The 15,249-nt window shown below is 43.0% G+C and overlaps 2 protein-coding genes across 2 annotated transcripts in view; both read right to left on the bottom strand.

Annotated features, from left to right (window-relative positions):
- LOC118433125 overlaps positions 1 to 15,249 on the bottom strand; it is an 85,188-nt gene that overhangs the window by 28,745 nt on the left and 41,194 nt on the right. The window lies entirely within an intron of this gene.
- On the bottom strand, positions 4,159 to 6,382 carry LOC110861448 (serine/threonine-protein kinase meng-po). The gene is made up of 3 exons (XM_022110556.2): positions 5,887 to 6,382; positions 5,566 to 5,816; positions 4,159 to 5,058 (listed from the first exon to the last, which is right to left on the bottom strand). The coding sequence occupies exons 1-3, from the start codon at positions 6,206 to 6,208 to the stop codon at positions 4,327 to 4,329; spliced, it is 1,305 nt and encodes a 434-aa protein (XP_021966248.1). The 5' UTR covers positions 6,209 to 6,382; the 3' UTR covers positions 4,159 to 4,326.

Raw genomic sequence — 15,249 nt, 5'->3', positions numbered from 1 at the left:
TTATATCACGAAACTCACTCACTGACTCCGACTGCTGTCAGCTTGCTTTCATTTCCGAATGCATGAGAGAACATTGCATTGATCCAGACAGCTGCCAAATTGGAAATGTCCTCATCCAAATTCGCTCCCTGAGTCGGATACATGCAACCATTCCGACTAAAGAACCCGCCCCAAATTGCTCAATACATATCCTAAGTGAATCTACAACCCTTAATGATGCCCTACTCGCTACGTGCATATAGCCAACGGCCAAGAAGGGTGTGTGTGACCCATCACTTTCAATTGTTGTCGGCACATCTTCACTCGAGGGGACCAAGTGTGAAGTGAAGATCTAGCTGAAACTGGAACCAGATCAGCATTTCGTTGTCCACCATCCACCATGAATTTGTGAGAACCCGAATCTGGGTCCAAATGTAAATCTGATGCAACGATGGACAAAAGAATGGTGGCCAGACACAAAGGGACAATTTCCTGGCACATGTTTTCCATTTCTCATCCCTCTGCGACAAACCAAGCGACGCGACTTTCTCCAAATTCTGAGTGACTTTGTGGATTGAGTCGACGAAGAATTTATTTCCCGTGTTGATAAAAACGAATAAAGGTGTGTGTGCAGTTGATTTTGACGAGTTTTTATTTACAATCCATAGTTTTGTCTATATTTAGGACGGATGACAACAATTATTTCAAAATTACTCTAAACAACCAGATACTCCAAGTATCAATCCATTGTTTAAAGACGTGTTATCTGTGGAGAAAGTTTACGCTAACCCAACCCCAAACAAATAGAGTTTCTATGTTTAACTTTCACCGTGTTTACATTCCAGTCGTGATAGCAAAACTTTTCTCCAAATTGGTAGAAACAAGTGGAAAATTGGGAGTCGAACTTTCCCCAAACATTATTTACAATGAGTCGAGAGTTGCAAAGAATAGACTACACGAACGAATGTCCGATGTTCTGTGTTATTAGAGCAGACCATGTTGGACAATGGGATCGAGAAATTAGGGGAAGATTGGTTTGCACTTGTCCAAACAAACGACGTTCCTTTTGTGAGCTCATTGTGTCAAAGCAAATAAGCCAGCAATTCAAATACCTTTGTTGTCACCTTTGCTCCATTGCACATTATGCGAGGGACAAAATGCTTCACATTGTCGATCGAGTCAGTCCTCGTGCGTGGGAACCTCGTGTGCAGGAAGGTTTAGAGACAGAGCCCACCAAAGAGCTCAAGGCTTTACATACGTGTCACTTGTCACAAAGCGTATGCATGAATTGTTCCCTGACAAACAGAGTCGATCTGAGTGAAGGCAATATGCAGAGTGACGCCGCAAAAATGAAATGAACGTGTTGCATTATTCCATTTTGCATGAATTCGTCCTCCTCCTCCTCCGCTCCCAGATAAATAAGCCATCAAAAGATTCCTGTTTAATGCAGAAGAGACCTTGGCACCGGTCGTAAAAACTCGTGTCAATGTCCCTTGATTAGATCAGTTTACCTGTTTTGTGTCCCTAATCAAGTGATTATTTCGACGAACTAAATAAATGAGGAATTAGATCAAGGGACGTGCCTAAACTGGAGCGGGTGTAGTAATGAAATAGAAGTAATGAAATATCATTATCGCTCGTAAAATTAACGAACCTTCTGTTGGCTGAAACCTCCGGCTGTGTCTCTTCGACAACCATAGGTGAACTTTATCCTACAAGTTGATGGTGATACCCAGAGCACATTTCTCTATCTATGCAGCCAACCAATACTGGGGCGTTAGTTGGTAATCATCTTTTGTTGGGTGGAAGAAGATTGTTCACCATTCTCATATAATTACCACCACAACACAACGTTGTATCACATCCGAGAAAGTTGCGGGGTTTAGGAAGCATCATTATTAGTTACTTTCTCCTGCCCTTAACCAACCCACCAACGAGTCACCACATGCACGGCGAGTGTAGCAGGCATGCAGAGAGAGACAGCTGCTCACAACCACACTTTCATCGAAAATGAGCCTGTGTAGGTCTGACCCATAATCACTTTTCAATAGATCGAAAGCTGTCGCCGCTAATGCGAAGGGTCGTTGAGTGTCGCGGACTGTGAATGGAAACTATCAAGGCAACACAAGTGCTCTATTTAGCAGAGTTTGCAACAACCGCATCATCCTCATGAAGCCAAATCCTTTTATCCAAACAGCCTCACTCCTGCTGCTCCCTTTCCCTCCGCAACTTCATGTTCTACTTAATTTGATGTGAAGGGAACGGCGTGTTCCCTCCACAACGGGGAGACAGGAATGAAGCCTAATTCTAATTGATGCTGCTTCTCTACTCCTCCACAAGATGAATGAGCTTGTCCTGGATTTGAGATATTTTCACCAGATTCGCTCCCCTATCAATGGACCCATTCCAGACTTTCACTCACTCACTCACTCCCACATTCTAATGAATTAGGCCGTAATGACCAATCACTCGCTATATATGATGCCAAATCTCGAGTGAAAGCCGTCCTCGTGACGGATCAAAGTGAGGTGAGCTTGGTTAGTTAGTTGGTCGAAGGGTGTGGGGGAGTCGTGGACTTGTTGATTAACTCAACGGACATGGCGTTAAAAGTGGTGGTCTCAATTTTTGCAAAACCTCCAACTAATTTCACTCTCAAAGGGAAAAGGTGGTCGTGGTCGTGAAGACGCAACTTTCTTTCGCAGGTTTGAGACATCGTTCATCAATCACTCAACAAGTTCACTTGTAACAAGAACTCGTAAACACGCTGTACAATGCACAACCAGTTTATTCTCTCTCTCTCTTTTCTCCAAGTACAAAATCTAATTAAAGATTTGTATCGTTTCGTTTTCATCACGTCATGAACATGAAAACGATTTTTTTTGCAGATGTACGCTTCCTACATAGGAATGAAATATGAGAGAAAGGGCAACTAATGTACACTTTGTTCTGTTGAAGATTTTGTGAAGGACAATGTCATTCCATATTCCTCGAGAACAAGGACGAGAGAGAGAGCGGAGAGTGAGTGACTTTGACCAAGCTTATTTCATCAAGTTGATCTGGTTGGAGAGATGATGGAAAGTTGTGCACACCAACCAAGTCTAATAAAATAAAATTACACTTGGAGAAGATTACTCCCATCAAACAAATGGAATGACAATTCAGAATTATGTTTCTTGGCCGAAGCGAAAGCGTAATGGCGAGTTGTTGTTGCTCCTGCTCTTTATTTTTATTCTGACAAACCTAATTTCTTCCCCTCTGCATCTCTCTCACTGCCTGCCAGACACTGACCTGTCATTTCTGCACGCTACCCACCCTCATGGACGAGGAGTTGCTGGGCGCTCGCTTCCAACTAACGAAGACGTCATGTCAGTCATTCCTGTGACTGCTGGGAAAGAAATCTCCAAGCTGAGAGGACGACGAGGTCCTCACTTCCAAACGCTAAACGTAAGAAGAAAGCAAGCACTCGACCAGAAACAGTTTGAGCGAAGAACGTGTGTCCTTCGCTCTCTCGAAACGGACTCACATTCCATAAAAGCAGGCAGTGAATGTTGCTCATGTCATTTCATTTCTTCATTAAACATTCAGAGAGACGAGTTGGAGTTGAAGTCTAATGTTCCATTTTAAATTAACTTTACGTCGCAACAACCAAATGAACGAGATGCACTAATGTATTTTTCAGCAGAAGGAAATGCAAGCGCGTAACTAAAACGGGATTATAATGTCAAAACGGGGCATAAGCAAAGCGTGGGGCTCCTTTCTGCATATTTTTCATTTATTTTATACGGGGAAAGTTTCTGAATAACTCAGAAATGGATATTATTGTCATTGGAGTCCCAAGGGTAACCTTTAATACGACTCCGTTGACCCGTCGCATGAAGGTGAAGGCGACTGACCAGGCGAGGGTTTATCGTCCCCATTCTACGTATACGGACGTACGTGTATACAGAATGTAGGACCAGAAATAATCTGGAAAATGTGCCATCAAAGAGGAGAAAGTTGTGAAATCGGAAAAACCTCAACTTTGCAAGATGGGAAAACTTTTTGGGAAAATGGACTCGCTGAGAATATGCTGTACACATTTTATTCAATATCTTTGAGTCTTGATATTTTTACCAATGAGGCGTAATGCGTGTTGCATAAGACACATATGTACATACAGATTGGCGTTACATCATCCTCTACTCTCGTATTCCATGCTCACTCATGCCATTTATTACTTCTGTATACATAATACCACGTCATCGTTACATTATTCCTATGTAACATGGTTATTTTGAGATATGTACTTCTTTCTCTTTTTGAAATTGCAATCAGTCTTTTGCTAACAGTACTCCATTCCTCTGGAGGTTAGACGGAGGGCACTCTGAGCATATTTGTGCTCGAGGGAGCGACGGACATGGAGGCCTCGAGGATCCACTGCCCAACTCGTTCCTTGACGAAGTCTCGGTCCACCTCGCTCAACTTGTCCCGCACGCCAGACCCACTCTCCGCCGGGTCCAGGCTGCCCTCCTTCACCACGTTGGCATTGACCTGGCTGAGGGAGTTGGACTTTGTTGAATTGCGAAGGGACTTTCTCTTGAGAGAGCTGTTCCTGCTTCGTCCAGTGCCCGAGGAACGGGACCGATTCGTGGAGCTGGACGCCTTCCTTTCCAACACGCTGCGACGAAAGGAGCCTCCTCTGACCAACTTGACCACGATCCAGTCGTCCTCCAAGTACTTGAAAAACTCTTTGGCGTCACATCTCTTCTTCGGTTTGGGTTCGAATAGGCGTTTGAAAAGGCGGAGGAGTCGTGGGCTGAAGTGTTGAAAAGGTTCGGGAACTCTGAGATTCTTCCTTCGCAGCCAGTTGGCCCACTCTGAGAAAACAGGGTCGGAAATATCGTCGGCGCTTTGCCAGGGTTCCACACCTCCGGAAAGGAGCAGGTAGATCAGGATCCCCAGCTGCCATACGTCAGAGGAGCGATGCACGTAGTAACTCTCTCCGTTAACCAAGTGGCAGATTTCTGGGGAAAGTTGGAACAGTTCTTTGGATGATTCTTGCTTGACGCAAACTACGAGACTCTTTTCGGGTCGGGTGGCCTAAAAAGTCAACCATGTCATAATGTAAAATTGCTATGAAAGGCTTGCACGCTCGGCTAATACTCTCACGTACTGAATGTATACGAAATTGAAATTGAGAGGATACATATAAGAAATCTCTCTATTTTTCAGGGTTGGTCAAATTAATTCTATCAATGACACATTATTCCTCCGTCTGTAAACTATTCTCAATTACCATTATAATTTTGCAGGTGGTAATCGTAAATTAGCAATTTGGCCAACCCTGAAAATCGGCACAAATGACACTTGATAGAAAATATGGAGACTGGTACATAAAAAACACAAACTAATGTGTCACGCGTATTATAATAAAACCAGTCAGTTTGCAAATTGAATTCCGTCGTGTTTTTTTTTGCCAGCATTTTATCAATTTTAAACAAGGTTGTAATATTGGAATCTCCGGGTATATGTACATATCTCATAAACTGCGTGTCATTTGCAGTGCTGCTAACCTACATAAATATGCCAAGAGTAAATTGTCTTTACCCCAAAGTCGCAAAGTTTGATTTTGCTCAGATCTTGCTGAAAGACGAGAACATTTTCTGGGGAAATGTCACGATGCACGAGTTTAAGTGAGTGAATAAAGTCGAGAGCGGAGGCGAGTTGTTTCGCAACCAGCTTGACTGTGGCTTCGCTGAGGAGCGAATCTGGACTAATGAAGCGACTCAGCGACCCACAAGGAGCATATTCCATCGGGAACACCAGCGAGTCCTCCCACACGATCGTCACGTTGAAGCCTGTTAAACACGGGGGAAAGATAAGATACTGGTAAATTTAGGGATAACTTTGGTAATATCTGTTACCCACATTTGACCACGGAGGGATGCGGACTTAAGAAGTAGTTGTAGTTCAACTCGCGGTAAAAGTCCTCCACGGACTGGTGAGGAATAACTTTGAGGACGAGGCGCTCCTTCTCGCTGGACTGGGAACCCACCCTCCGAACGAGACGCACTTTGGAGAAAAAGCCCTCGTGAAGGTTCTTGATGACTTCGAACTCTTGGTCGATGCTGATGTCACGAAGGGGCAAAAACGTGTCACTCGTGGGGTCCAGCAGCAAACTCACTTCTGACTTCTTATTCGGATTCTTCACTTTCGTACTCGGCTGCCTTAATATCGAGGGCAGCGTCATTTTGAAAAATTCTCCCACTCCTCACTCAACGACTGACTGACCGACTGATCAAAACGAAGTGAATGTGACGCTGAGAGCTGGTGTGGATTATATAGACGACCCCGTAGTAAATAATTGCAAACTAACAAGTTCAACCAATGCCTCGTCCTCATGCGTGCATATGAAATCTGGGAAAAAAGCGTGTAGTCTATTAGTCCGCCGTCTCTCGGAGTGAGGAGACAGAAACAAAAACACAATGACACATATCGCTAACCCACTAAAACTTTCTCGCCCTCTCAAGTGGGCAAGTGACAGGGGAAAATTTGTGCTAATATTTGGGAGGACTCAAAAATATGGACATTTTATCAAATTGTTTCAATATAATTTCATGAATTTTTATAGTGCCAAATTTAATCTCTACCCAGATTAACATAATTTGTGAACCGATTAAAAGATTGATGCGTATCTTGCTTATGTGTAACAGCTTGCTAAAAATACGTGCACGCATTTTTTGCTCCCATCTCCTCGTGAGAGGGCCAAGGAAGAGTGTTACACTTGCTCATTCTGAGGACAGAGATTTAGTGCTCGTATTGCGTAATGGGACGGATAAGAACGTGCGTTTCGTGGAAAATCTGTTTACTCACAGTGAATGAAACACTCGGCTCGATATTGACAAGGATTAGTTGTGAAATGAGAATACCTGCGTGTTGATAAACACGTAATAACAGGAATAAACATAATTTAAACCATATTTTCTAGAAGGTGACTGCTTAACTATGGATGACGTGTTGATAAGGTTGCCATTCAATTTGATCTAATTATGAACATTACCCACATTTCACTCCTATGTATTTAGAAATGTGTGAGTAGCACAAGTCGGGTAGCCACATGAGGCTAAGAAGTTAATTCGGTACCATTTAATTAAAATCGCATTCACTTTCGCCACAGAAAGCAAAATTGATTAAATACTTACATAGTTTTCTACTCGATTGAGTGGGAAAAGTTTTGAGGATTGAATCATTTCGCCAATAAACCACTAATTGCATAAGCTGGTGGTGGCGAATTGGGGCTGTTACGTGATTTGCCATATTGTTTGTTTGTATGTGTGGTGGAAAACTTTAGGCTTTTCCACGTGCCACCAAGGATTAAGAGTTAGGCAAAATAAGGTTATCAACGAAGTTCGAAAGAGCAGTTAACCGATTTGGGATGGACTCAAGTCACAAGGAGCAAAGAGTTGCGAGATCTAGGACTCGAGGAAGTTGATACTCTCCGATCCGCATCTTACTTACTTATTTGCTCGTCGCCACCCAAATTCCCGTAAAATGGCACACGCACGAGCTTAACGTTTTGATCCAACAAATCTCATGGGCGTCATTTGGCTTCCATTAATTGAGTTTTTGCAGAATTCCTGACTTTACAGTTGACACCAGCTCACGTCAACCTCGGCTTTTAACATTCGAACCGAGAGAGAGAGTGAGTTTAAATGTGGGGACAACTTATTGTCAACTCGTCTAGTAATATGATTCACCAACACATTTGCCATTTGTCCCTCCCGAAAAGCTCAAGCTACGCACGTATCCTCTATATACTTACGGGTCTGGAATTAGGGAAAATGTGTTGTGCAAACTCTTCGCATAGCATAAAGCTCATAATGCTACTCTGTGTTTTATGTATGTTATTTGGAGCTCTGCATACACACATTTTCGCAAGTTTAATCAATGTCGTTCCATTGTCAAGATTCATGTTATTGGGGAGACGGCATGGGGAACGGTTATGTATGCGTATATGAGGAAGAGCCAAGAAATTCGAACATTGCAGGTCGGCAGTGTTGCTTCAATGTACTGCACGCGACGGATAATGACAAGACAAATGTTTGGTCTCATTGTGGCACACATTCTCACGCATTTTGTCCCATATTCACTAATTGCATGGTAGCCTAAAACTTCTCTACCCCCGATCCAGTTCAACTCTAAGTTTTTATGCAAATATGCCTCATGCATCCATTAATTCCTGTTATTTACTTCACACACACACACACACATGTAAACAACATACGTAATCTGCACTACTCCAAGTTTTAGCCTCTACCCTGAAATAAACATTAAAGCCAACATCTTGACAGTCGTTTCAAAGACGTGGCAATAATGAGTCTCTGGCAGTTGACATGAGGTTTGGGTTGACCTGACTGTCAACTCGTAACAATTTACGCGACACATTACAAACAAGGACAACGAGCGGCGTGGAATAATGGATGAACTGGAACAAAACAGGTTAAAAGAGCTGTTCGTCCCGTGCTTCAATTAATTTAATTTAAAAATGTATGCATTAGAAGCAACTGTTTTAACCACCAGCGAGGTGAAGTGGTGGCTGAAGTAACCATTTGGTCTCTGGGTACTTGGCATCGATTAGGTGCGGGTGAGGAGGGAATTGATGTGAGGCCGCGTAGTAAAAGGTAGGTCAGATGGTTTGGAAAAGTGTGACAGGAAAAGGGGAAAGTAATCGAAGTGAAGAAAGGAGTCGCAGATACGGTTCGTAGTTAGGACGGTGGACAGTGGACCAGGGTAATAAATGGCCTTTGTCTCCCACCACCACCACCACTCGCTTCGCCTTCTTTTTCATTTTGTTCCGACCATCTTTCTCTCTCCCGACTTCATTTTTTATTCCGCTCCCTTTTCTTACATGTTGTAAAAAAAATTCTGGACACAAGAGTGTTCAGGATGAAGTGGGGCAACGTTCAGATATTTTGTGATCATCAGTTAGCAATTTGGACTTTGTTGCTTAGGGCGAAGGACCCACACCACTCAATCTAATCATGGCCAGAGCCGTGGTGATCTTCGTCTGGAGAAGGTCTAAAAAATAAACTGCATCCACACCACAAACAACAACTGCGCCAAAACGACGACGAATGAAGATGAAACGAAATGCGGATTACACTTTCCCTCCGAGACCTTGAGGAGAAAGTCGGTCTCCTTCTCTCTCTCGCACCGAGGAGGTCTTAAACAAATACATTTATTTATTGTCTCCGTCTTACCCAGTCCACTTCACCACCACGGACAAATAATATCCAGAAAAGTGAAAATGCAGCATCCGAGTTTTTTTTATTGGATTGGTTTGGCATCGGGTTGCAGTTCAAGTCTTTGAGGTCGTGTCACTTTCATGCTTTTTTCTCATCTCCCTTCACACAAAGTTATGAGATGGTGGTGGTCGTGGTGGGTGAGACTGTTGCCCTTCATTCTTATTATGTTGTTACAACATGTCATCTCCAAAAGACGAAAATGACGTGCTGCCATTCACAAGATCAGACGCAATATTTGTTCCAAAATTGGGGAGGATTTCTGGAAACAATTTCTAGAAAGTGCAGCAAATAAGTAAATGCCCATTCGTCTCTGGAGGAGGAATATTTCTGTGAATATTGCATTTCATTGAAATTTCTCGACTGAAAACTAGACACCTTGAGTGCGTCTAATGAAATAACCACTGTCACTCAAGCAGGCAGGCACATTCTCGTCTCCGACGGACGGAGGAAGGCCTATTGTTTTCCCTCCTCTTGAGAAGTAAGGGTGCGGATGTCATGTTTTGCTACGAATTTATACGTAATATTGGCGTATCTAAATGTACGCTCATATCCGTCCTGCTTCGTTTGTACCACTCTAATCTCTCCATCTAGTCTAAGTACTTAGTTTAATTAACAACGTTGTGTGTCTGTGGAGAATGTTACTCGGTTGCGTCAGTGTCCCATGTTTTCCTTCACTTCGTCATCTTCCTCCCCTCTCCAAACTCCTCTCTTGTCGAGATGAATCAAAATTCCTCGTTTGCTGCATGGTTGCTGTTGTTGCGTAAGGTTGAACAAGTGCGTTTACGCTACGACTCTGGAAAATGACCATCATTTGCACTTTCCCTAAATTACCCCTTCTGCAGTTTCACGTGTAAAATACAAATCGCGAACAATGAAGTCAATGGAGTTTTAAACTCGAGTTTAAAATCTGAACGGTTTATGGCCCAGTGTGTAATAAAGAATGGAACATGCAGTTTGTCGAGCCGTGGCTGTCTCAATGTCAATTCCAACATTGTCGTCGTGTGCGGCGTATCATTTCCAGGAAGCGGGTTGAGTGAGGTTGGAAAACGCGAGGGTCTCACTCACTCGAGCAATTTGAGAGAAAAATCACATTTCGTTCAGATGCAAGGAAAGCGGACGTGCGACAAGGGCGAGTGCGAAGGAATCGCATTTTCTCTCTCGAACACAAGGAAACATTGAATTGGGAAAAGTCAGAGAAAACTGTGTGCATGAGACTCAATCGCGTCAGGCTTTCCACTTCATGCCTCTGCTCACCCACTCATTTTAGAAAACGGTGAGGAGACACTTGAATCTAAAAACCAAGCAGAAAAGGCTCAACCACGGCTGCCACTCGTCGTACGTACTCTTCGGGCTCCTTGAATGATGAAAGGATGACAAAATCAAAATAAGAGCTACGTACGTACGACGTATGCCATAAATAGAAATGAAGTCGGACCGAGGAGTTTGACGAACTTGGGTGTATTGTACGATATCAAAGTTTGGCCAAAAAGTAGCCAGCTTTGGATGAAATTTTATTAATATAACCCAAAATGAAAGACTTTTTTCTCAGGAAAATGCAGCCTGATTCAAATATTGCATGTTTTCGAGTGGTCAACTTGGCGTTGCTTTTCCCAGGAATTTTCTCCGTCCTTAAAAATATTTCTTTGAAGGGGAATCTTTCTCTCTCCTCAGTTCATTCGATGAGAATGAAAGTTTCGCATGGAGTTTCGCTGCTGGTGGCAAGTCAGTCAATCGAAGAGAATGACACTTGTGTCGGAATCCTCGGATTGTTGGCATCCGCATCACTTTCACTTGTTTCAGAAGAAGACAGGAGCACACAAACAACAAAACTTCTCCCCTTCTTATCTTTCTTCACCCAGCTTTGGCGCAAATGCCAAATTAAGTTGTTCTGGGGGAAGGAAATCATGCGCCAATAACCAACGACCCTTTGAATGAATGTGGTTGCTCGAGTGAAACGTCACCTACATTGTTTTCCCCTCAATGGCCCCCTTCTTCTTTTCGGGATGCACCACAACGTTGCGAATCAATTCGGTGCGACACACCCAGAAATTGTTATGTTGCAGATTTCACCAGTGTAACTAATGCATTTCCATCAGAAGAGACATTATCAGCATTCCCGATGAAGGCTCAAAGTTTAGTCGTGTAAGCCAAGTTGCAGATTGGCGACGGAATTTGTGCGGCATAAAACTATTCAATAATGTTATCGCGTTTGCGGATAGTAATATTCCATTCATGAAATTAACTTGGTTGGCACTTTTCTGTATTGCGGAGAGATTATTTACAAGAAAGGTGCTATCAGTGGCAAATTTTTAGAAAATTCTGCCATTTATTGTGGGAATTGAGAACGGAGATAGAATTCATGGCGATAGTGAAGGACTTTGACTTTATCGCTTTGTGGTTTCTTTTAAAACCACCAAAATTTTCTCCACGCAAGCTTCCTTTTGGTTGGAGCTCATTGTAACGGGCATGAATTAGGTGGATGGATCTGGTACGCGTCTCTATGTGCTTCAAATCTGCTGACTGATGAGTGCATCTCGGGTACTCGTGGGTGACAGATTTAGTCAGATACGCCGAGATTTGGCAAGATTTACGTGAATTAGGTAGCATCGCAGTGAGAAAAGTTGCTTAAAGAAAGCCCCTGATGGATGATGTCCGAGCCCATTGTCACCGTGTCATTTTCGTGCAAATGTAACTTCTTCTTCTTTATTGCCACCCATATCCGCGCTCTGCTCTCACTCTATCCATCTTGGGAAGAAGATGTCGCGAATTAAATGCAACAGAGCCAAAAAGTTTAGCCTCCAAACTGGAAGTGCGCCATCAAAAACACGCCAAATAGGTCCATTTAATTTTTCCGTGGTTCATCAGAAAATCAGCGAGCAAACCCAAACCAAATGTAACATGCTTATCATGATAGCCACCGAAAATGCACAAACATTCGCTATTATCCAATGTAACAATCAACATATTTTTATACGCTTTTCTCAAAGTCGGAATGGAACGAACATTGGCCCAGAATTGGACCGAGGCATACTTATTATTTTGACTTAAAAGGTTAGTTTCGTCACGAGGAGTTTAATTTAAAAGCCGATTAGCACTTTCTCACCCCATATCTCTTAATTTATATGCATGATGGTGCCAAATATGCCATAACCATAATTTGCCCAGAAACTTTCACCGTATTTTTACACTTTCACACATGGCGGGTAAAGAATGCAAATTTTTAATGAACGGAGTCGATTCCAAGATTGTGGAGGTAACAAATTATCGCGGAAAGCAAAGAAGAGATGTTTCCGGAGGTTCCCATTATTGCGAACGACGTAGCCTACATATACCCAGAGGAGGAGAGAGGCCTGGTTTATTGACCCAGTGGAAATAGGATGGCAGTCGTCGGAAGGAGCTTTACTGCCGTTCGCAAAAGAAGAAAAAACTCTGGAATGAAAAGCTACAAACATTACAAAGTACAAATACGGACCGACCGAGGAGATCTTGAGCTATACGCAGTGTTGTGGGGACTAGTCGTGTTGTTGGCTGGAGGAGGATATACCTGCTGGATCTCCCGAAGAAAGCCATTTGCCTCCAAATTTATGAGAATATTATTCCTCTCACATCTGAGAATATGAGCAAAGTAAATGCGCTTTTTCATATTTTTCCCCTGTTTCTCACAGCAAGAGGAGGAGGAGACGGAGGATGTGCAAGTGTAAGCAAAACCAGCCAAAAGTCTGCATTAAGACCTTGTGACTGCTGAAACGATGAATCGTTTGGATGACTAACGTCTTCTTTTAGGTTGGAGAGAGAAAAAAACCGAGATAATAATTTAGTTTGTGGATGCACTGTTTCAGTGAATTTAAATATTTCATTCGCCTCTTTACAAAGTGTCTGGTACTCACTCAGCGCACATAAAAAGCAGATCGGTAATATTCATTTTGCTATTACCTGAGGGATCCCTAAACTTGGGAGTAAAACCTCAGTAAACTGGCGAAAATAGTTCCCAGCTGTTCTCCGTACAACTGCCGAGGACGAGAGAGGATGAGGCAACTTTCTCCAGTAAAGTTTTATCCTAGGGAAAATTTTGTGACGACATTGGCCCATCATTCGTCGAGTGGATGAGTTCAGTGGCAAGGATGATGGAGGAATTTGGGGATTATACACACCCAAGAAGAAGAAGACGTCGAGGTGCTGGTGGTACGGACGTCGCCGTGGCTGTGCGGCTGTATGTACGTGGGAGTAAGTTTTTGGAAAGAATATAATAAATATATGATGGGAATGGATGCAAAGGGAGAGAGATGGAGGATTGGCTGGTGAGGAAACAGGAGCCTTTTTTCAAGAAGGTACGTTGGAGTCTAATATGGAGTGAAAGTGAGCTGGTGGAGAAATGAGGTTTCGCAAACTGGTGCAAATTTGGGAGGCTTGCTTCCTCAGTGGAGTTTGAGGAAGATAAAGATGTATGATGTGTTAGATTCTCCCACTTTGGGGAATTTGGAAAATTCCGATACTTTCTCAAAATGCTTTCCCCATCTCGATTTAACAACTTCATCCTCTCCTATCGAATCCCTACTACATTTCATACGTGCATCAAACCTACTTTGCTTCCTCTCTCCCTCCGTCTGCCACTCTCTCTCTCACTCTCTCTCTGTCTGATGTACAAAAAGTTTGAAAGTTCGCCACCACAGCCACCACGGCTCCCATGTTTTGCTAAGATTGGATCCGTGCATGGAAAGAAGATGAACATGTGACAGAAGCACGATGCAGAGTAGCAACTTTCATTTAGTCCAACCAACCAAAAATTATGCACAACCGGAATCACTCATCTCGACCTAAACAAAACACTCATGAGTTAAATTGATTAAATGCGGAGAAACTCGTTGGACGAGCAAACATGTTGGAAACATTGTGGACTTGAGTTGAGTTGTGATTGTTAAAGCTAAACAAATTTTCCATCCACTACGCTCCCAAACTTGGAGGAGCACTTTCCAACAACTTGATGGAACTTGTGACTCGGACGACGACTCGTATGTATCTAGCAGCCTCTCCTACATATAAATATATCTGCCTCGCCAAGTTATACTCGTTGGAACTGGAAGCTGCGACGTCTCTAAATCAAATTGAGTGGGGCAAATGTTGATGAAAACAAAGCAAACATGCTGACTAAACACACGGGTGGTCAGTCTTGCTTATCTGTAAACAAGGCTCGTGGAGACCGGTGGAGGGGCAACACGGTGGTTGGTGAGTGGGAGTAGCTCAACATTTTCATCTCTGTGTATTGACGCTTTAGAACGGGAAATTGAACGCGATCAATTTAACGCCAAGCTATGTACATACACACGAAGCGTATTCATTCATGACGTTCCCTAGTCATTTGAATTATTTGCAGTTCGCTTACGACCAAATGAACTGATCCGTCAATTTAATTATGAGCTGGCTCAACTCACACTGGTCTTACATACTTGCCTTGTGAATGACATGTTCAAATGCCACTCATGACCCAAAATATAGTAGCCACTCGAGCACATAAGGTCATGAAATAGATATCACGACTATTACGTAGAAATGACTTTCGACTTGCGGCTATTGTACAAGTTTCGGGACATTCAGCTCATGTATGCTGCACAATTATCAACACTTCCACATGTATCCAAATATGTAAATACATGCAGGCTACATACATTTGTACGTTCATAGCATTTTGGACTGGAGGAGGGAAATGGCAAACCCCCCGATTTTGTAAAGTACGGTGTAGTTTAAATTTTGGAAAGCAAAGTTCTCGCATTCCATGGTTTATAATTCACAATTCGTATGCAGACAATCCCTTCTTGGATTCATGTTCATGAAAAGTTGGAATCTGGGGCAGAAATAGTGAAATCATCGAACTCGAATCACACATCAGACAAACGCAAATGTGGAGCTGCTGCTGTGGGAAAGTTTGGCGTAACTGGTGCAAGCATGACGAATGAATATATGCATGTGTGTAACGGGAAAGGAGGGTTTC

This window comes from Folsomia candida, unplaced genomic scaffold (genome assembly GCF_002217175.1).
Source record: "Folsomia candida strain VU population unplaced genomic scaffold, ASM221717v1 Fcan01_Sc042, whole genome shotgun sequence".
NCBI classification, from domain to species: Eukaryota; Metazoa; Arthropoda; class Collembola; order Entomobryomorpha; family Isotomidae; genus Folsomia; species Folsomia candida.
This window is presented reverse-complemented; position numbering and strand designations above follow the sequence as displayed.

Excerpts from the sequence above, each read along its gene's own strand:
- LOC110861448 (XM_022110556.2), bottom strand. The coding sequence starts at position 6,208 with ATGACGCTGCCCTCGATATTAAGGCAGCCGAGTACGAAAGTGAAGAAT. Across the intron at positions 5,817-5,886 it reads GCATCCCTCCGTGGTCAAAT|GCTTCAACGTGACGATCGTG; the intron begins GTGGGTAACAGA and ends CGTGTTTAACAG. Across the intron at positions 5,059-5,565 it reads TCAAACTTTGCGACTTTGGG|GCCACCCGACCCGAAAAGAG; the intron begins GTAAAGACAATT and ends TTGACTTTTTAG.